Genomic DNA, 5,878 nt, shown 5'->3' on the forward strand with positions numbered 1-5,878 from the left:
GGGGGGGGGTGATAGACGCAGTGTGTTTGTGGTGCCCTATGCTCCCCAGGGTGGCAGGCAGGCAACATGAGTTTCCCTTGAGTCCTGCATGGGTTTCCCTTGGTCCTTGTGGGTGGTGTGTGCATGTCCACGTGGCACATGGATGGCATGGGGGACGGTCCCTGGGTGGTGAGTGGGTGCCCAGGGTCCCATGTGGGTCATGCATGGGTCCCATGTGTATAGTATGTGAATCTCTCAAGTGTGGGTGGCCTGTCAGTGCCCCCGTCCCGTGCAGGTGCCATCTGGATCCCCAGGGTCCATGTGGGCCCTGTGCAGTTCCTGCCGGCCTGGTGCATGGGTCCCATGTGGCTGCTGTGTCACTCCCACGTGGTTGGCAAGGGTCCTCCGTGGCTGGTAGCCGACGTTCAGGTCCCGTGTGGCTGGCATGGAGACCCAGCTACAGCGCCATGCCCTTCGTGCCCACAGTGCTCAGCCGAGTGTGGGACGGGCACGCAGCGCCGCGACGTGATCTGCGTGACCCAGCTGGGCGCTGACTTCAACGTGACAGGGGCAGCCGACTGCGCTCCCCAGCCGCGCCCACCCGCCCTGCAGCCCTGCATCGGCACCTCCTGCCGCCCCCGCTGGTTCTCCACCTCCTGGAGCGCGGTGAGGACCCCCCACCCCACCCTGCCAGGGAATCCCCCTGGGTGGGCACTGCAGGGGCTAGGACTCAGGGTGGTGGCAGCTCAGGGCTGGCTGCCAGGGGACAGCACCATGCCTGCAGCTTCCCCAGGGGTCACCAGGGGGCGCCGCCTGCCTGGGCACCAAGGCACCAGTTAACCCCACCCTGTGCTGGGCACCTCTACAACCCCCCCACCCCAGTAGAGAGGGGACCCTTCACTTCCTGTCCCAAACCAGAGGAAGCGTGTGGCTCCAGGTGGCGTGTGGGTGGCATGTTGGGATGTGGGGGCTGTTACCCGCACCCAGTTCCACCCCAGAACTGGCCGCATCTCAGCCCCCAGCCAGGGTCCAATGACCTCAGTGCCTGTCACTCTGGGCCAGTTCTGGTAGCCCCGTGTCCCTCTCCTCGAGGTGGCTGCGGCTGGCTGCCAGGGGTGGTCCCAGGCACCCTCCTGACCCCACCGTGCCCCCGCAGTGCTCCAAGTCGTGTGAGGGGGGTGTGCAGGTGCGGGAGGTGCAGTGCCTGACGCCCAACCGCACCCTCAGCAACCGCTGCCCGCCGGAGCTGCAGCCACCCGAGAAGCGCGTCTGCAACACCCAGCCTTGCGCACCCGAGCTCGGTAAGGGGCCTGGGACCGCCCCCCCCCATGCCCCCAGCCCGGCCTGACTGGTTCTGGGCAGGGAGAGATGGGGGCTGGGGGCATCCCCTGCCCTGGTGCGTGGCGGGGAGTGGGGCAGAGACCCCAGGGCAGAGCCCAGTGCTAGGGGCTGTGGCTAAAAGCAAGAGCCTGGATGCCTGGGTCCCATGCCCAGCTTGGAGCCTGGCAGTGAGATCCCGGATGCCTGGCTTCCACACTCAGCACTGTCCATCTCTTGTCCCCGTGCCTCAGTTTCGCCACCTGTCCGGCATGGCACCCAGCTGCTCCTAGGGCTACTGAGATCCCCCCCCCCCCCCCCCCACCCCACTGTAGGGCCCTGGTGGAGGGAGAGGAGGGGCCCTTGTGTGCTGGCCCCTGAGCCGTGTGCCCTCCTTCCACAGATGAGAGCTGCCAGGACAAGCACCCAAACTGCGTGGTGGTGGTGCAGGCGCGGCTCTGCGTCTACGCCTACTACCAAGCCGTCTGCTGCGCCGCCTGTGCCCGCGCCCTCACCCGTCGCCAGGCCCCACCCGCTCGGTAGCACCCGACCCCCAGGACAAGGCAGATGCCACCCTGGAGCCCCTGGCGGCCTCTGATGGATCCTTCGTCCTGGGCTCGGAGACAGAGATCCTGCTTGTCCCAGGACCAGGATTGGGCCCTGCCTGCCCAGGATCAGGCCCCTTGTGCCTTCCTGATGGCCCCAGCAGGGAGCAAGGACTGAGCCCAGACGCCTGTCCTGCCCTAGCTGCCCCTTCTGTAGCCAGGGCTGGGAGCCCCCCGCGGCCACCCCTGTCCCCCCACCCCATCAAGGGGACTGGAGTCGGCTCAAGGTCCCTGCAAGCCCATGATGGTGCCTAGAACCTGCCCTCCCAGGTGCTCAGACCCCCCCCCAGAGAGGGTGGGCAGGATGTGACCATCTCTGTGGCCACCCCTGGGGGGCACCTTCCTGTGCCCCGCCAGCAGGGGGCAGCACTGCCTAGTACTGGCATGGCACACCTGTGTGCACGTTCACACCCCCCCCCCAGGCCTCCCCGCCAGCTGGGCACTTCCTCCCCACACTGCACCAGCCCCGTGAATGGGACCACAGCCCCACCCCCTCTGCCCAGCTGGAACAGCTGTATCTAGGGGGTGAGGGGTGACCCATATCAGCCCAGCACCAGGCCCCATATCCAATCTGGCCTGGGCAGGGGTTCAATCTGCCCCACTGGAGACGCCCTCCCCCCACCGCCTGCCCCAGCCACCAGCAGCAGAAGGCTGTTATCTTCCCAGGCACCGCGTGCCAGGCTAGCCAGGCCAGGCCACTGTATAGCTCCCAGTTGGGGGCACCCAGAGTTATATGAAGCTATAAAGGTCTATGGTAAAGAATGTATCGGGGGGACGGGGTTGATTATGAAAATCTAATTTATTTTTATTAAAGATGATTGGACGGTTCCCGCCAGCCCGGCCCTGCTCGGGATTGCCAGCATCTCTGGGCAGCCGGGAGGGGCTGGGCAGGGTCCTGGGGAGGAGAGAGACAGGGGTCAGGGGCCCTAGGCACGGCCAGGGCAGTGTCCAAGGCCACCAGGAACAGGCTGCCCATGGACTGAGTTGTGCCTGGTCTCAGCCTGGCACCACAGGAGCTGAAGCCCAGAAGAAGCTACTTAGCCCCCAGCCCCCTGCGGTGCCTGGACCCGGAACAGTTGGCACCACGGGAGTGTGCCCTGCTGCCAGCAGGGGCTGTGCTAGGCATGGGGACCATGCACCCAAGACCAGCCAGGCTCTGACAGCTCGCACACACATGCACTCTACACACACACAGAGCTGTGTGCACACACGACCTCGCTCTCTCTTACACACATGCGTCTCCCAGCTGTGCCCACCCCAGGCTCAGGCCCAGTCAGGCCCCAGTAGCTGGCACATGCACATGCACATGCATGCACACATATATGGACAGACACAGCAGCTCACACCCAGAGCATCTGTCTCACATACACAAAAAACCTATGCACCCAGCAGCTCTTGCACACAGCAGCTCAGACAGGCACAAACACACACGCGCAGCATAGCTGACACACATAGACACATCTCACAGACGTCTGTATGTACACAACAGCTCTCACATACACAAAAACAGCAGCTCTTGTGCGAAGATACACAAAGAGCACCTCATGCATACACATGCAGGCTCACATGCACAAACACAGCATCTCTCATACAATGCTCTAATATGCATGTGTGGCCACACAAACACACAGCAGCATCTCTTACACAAAGCCCACAGCCAAGTGTGCATAAGCACACACTATGCACATGCATGCATGCACACATCATCTCAGTCACGTGCATGCAAAGCGTCTCACGTGCACAAACATGCAGCAGCTTGTGCATACACACACACACATTGACTTGCTCACAGCACATGTATGCACACACACAGCATCTCACACACTGTAGACACCCTCTCATGCACGTGTGCACAAACACACATGCCCCATGGTGTGTGCAGCATCTGTCACCTACTGAGCAGCTCTTACACACACATGTACAATACAGCATCTCTTACAAAAGCACAAACATGTATGAGCACACATGCCTAGAGCATGTCTTGTGCTCATATATAGCATCTCTCATGTGCATGTGCACACACAATTTCACACATGTTAACACACAGCATCTTTCATACTTCATCTCATACATACACAGACACACACAGCCTCTCACACAGGCAGCATCTCTCGCACACAAGTACAGCACGCGCACACAGACAACATCTCATGCACGTGTGCAACCACATGCCCTCCCACCCCAACTGGTGCATGCAGCAGCTTTCACGCACAAACACACACAGAAGCTCATGCACACAAAGAGCTCCTGTATGCATGCACACACACATTTGTGTGCAAAACAAGCACGCACAGTGACTCAGCGCCTCGAAGCAGAGTGAAGGGCGGTGGCTGCCCTGGGGAAGGGGCCAAAGGGCAGGTGGGTGGGGGAGAGGACACGGGAGGCGGCCACAGCGGGGCTGAACTCTGGCTCTGGGTGCGAGCATGGCAGCACAGGCCTGGCACCCCTGGAGCCTTCACTCTGCTCCGTAGCAAGGAAGAAAACCGAGGTACAGGGCTGGGCAGGGGCGCTGAGACAGCCGCCCAGCCACCACCCCCGCAGGGACAGGGAGCAGGGGGCACAGGCTGGGTCAGGACCAGGGCAGGGGCTGCTCCTCCCCACAGAGTGCTCAGCACCCACTTGGCCCCTATGCCCCCCATGTCTGGGAGGGGAGCAGATGCTGCTGGGTGCTGGCTGGGATACAATGGTGGTGTGTGGGGCTGGGGTGCTGGCTGGTCTCGAGCTAAGCAGGGTTAGGTCGAGCATCTAGGATGGATGGGAAACAGCGCTCTCCTGCCTATGTGATGCCAGCAGGGTGCTTCGCAACTGGGGACTTTCACAAGCCCCTTGTGGGAAGGAAAGCGGCAGAGCCTGGGGCTTGGGCAAGCTGGTGCATTCCAGCAGCAGTGGAGCTGGGGAGGACACGTCATGCCCCAGAAGCAGCTGCCTTTTCTGGGGGTGTGGGACAATTCCACCCCCTCCCTCCCCCACCCCCTGAGGATTGGGGCCACAGCACCCAGCCCTGCATCTGCGGGAGGGGAGTGAGGGGTCCACGTCCATGGGAGGTTGGAGATGCCCAGGCAGGGGGTGTGCCTGGCCTGATGCCACCCAGGAGAGCCAGGAGCCCAATGCCACTGGAATCACCCCCACATCCTGCAAATATCTGCTCCACAGCATGCCAACCCCACCCCCCCCCAATGCCTCATGGCCATCAACCCATTCCCTACCAGGCAGCCCCTGTCACCCCCACGTCCAGACAGGGAAACTGAAGCACAGAAGCGCCACAGTTCAGGGGGAACCCAGGAGTCCTGAGGGCCTGGTGTCCGGCTGCAGGGGTGGGGGAGCAGGAAGGGGAAGCAGGCGTGTTCCAGCCATTCCATTGCAGTCATGGCCCCATAAGTGTGTGTGCGCCCATGTGCACACGCATGTGTGTGTGGTGTCAGCCTCCTCTCTTGCAGCCTGCCACGGGCCTGCACATCCAGGCTCTGGCAGTGCTGCCTGGCGGGGAGAGCAGGGCAAAGCAGGGGGGGCGGGCAGGACACTTGGGTTCTTCTCTCTGCTGTGGGAGGGGGGTGGGGGGACATGCACACACCTGCAGCCCTGCAGAGATACACATATGTGCACATGCACATACGTGTGCGCACACAGAGCCACACGCAGGTGTCACTGCAGCCCCAAGCCCAGCCCAGCACCAGGGCACGCCCCACCCCCGCCGGCCACCCGGGAGCAAGGGGTTGGAGGCTGGGCCACGACAATCCCTCTGCCTCTGTGACACTTCACACATATGCACACACACACGCATGTACACACACACAGGTATACAAATGTGTGTATGTGTGCATGCATAGGTGTACATATGTGTGTGCAAGTATGTGTGTGCACACAGGTGTGCATGTTGGTGTACAGGTGTGTGCATGCGTGTGCGCGCACAGGGATGTGTGCGCATGTATGCACAGGTGTACATGTGCATGCGTGTGTACGTGCAATCATGGGCGTAC

General features: G+C 62.1%; 1 protein-coding gene across 1 annotated transcript in view; it reads left to right on the top strand.

Moving 5' to 3' along the window:
• ADAMTSL4 (ADAMTS like 4) overlaps window positions 1-2,729 on the top strand; it is a 27,997-nt gene extending 25,268 nt beyond the window's left edge. Inside the window, exons 15-17 of the mRNA XM_025193011.1 lie at window positions 466-645; window positions 1,136-1,280; window positions 1,700-2,729. Coding sequence (XP_025048796.1) covers window positions 466-645; window positions 1,136-1,280; window positions 1,700-1,839 — 465 coding nt within the window. The 3' untranslated portion in view covers window positions 1,840-2,729. The remainder of the gene's footprint in view (window positions 1-465; window positions 646-1,135; window positions 1,281-1,699) is intronic.
• Window positions 2,730-5,878: the final 3,149 nt, after the last annotated feature.

This window comes from Alligator sinensis, unplaced genomic scaffold, assembly GCF_000455745.1.
Source record: "Alligator sinensis unplaced genomic scaffold, ASM45574v1 scaffold838_1, whole genome shotgun sequence".
Taxonomy (NCBI): domain Eukaryota; kingdom Metazoa; phylum Chordata; order Crocodylia; family Alligatoridae; genus Alligator; species Alligator sinensis.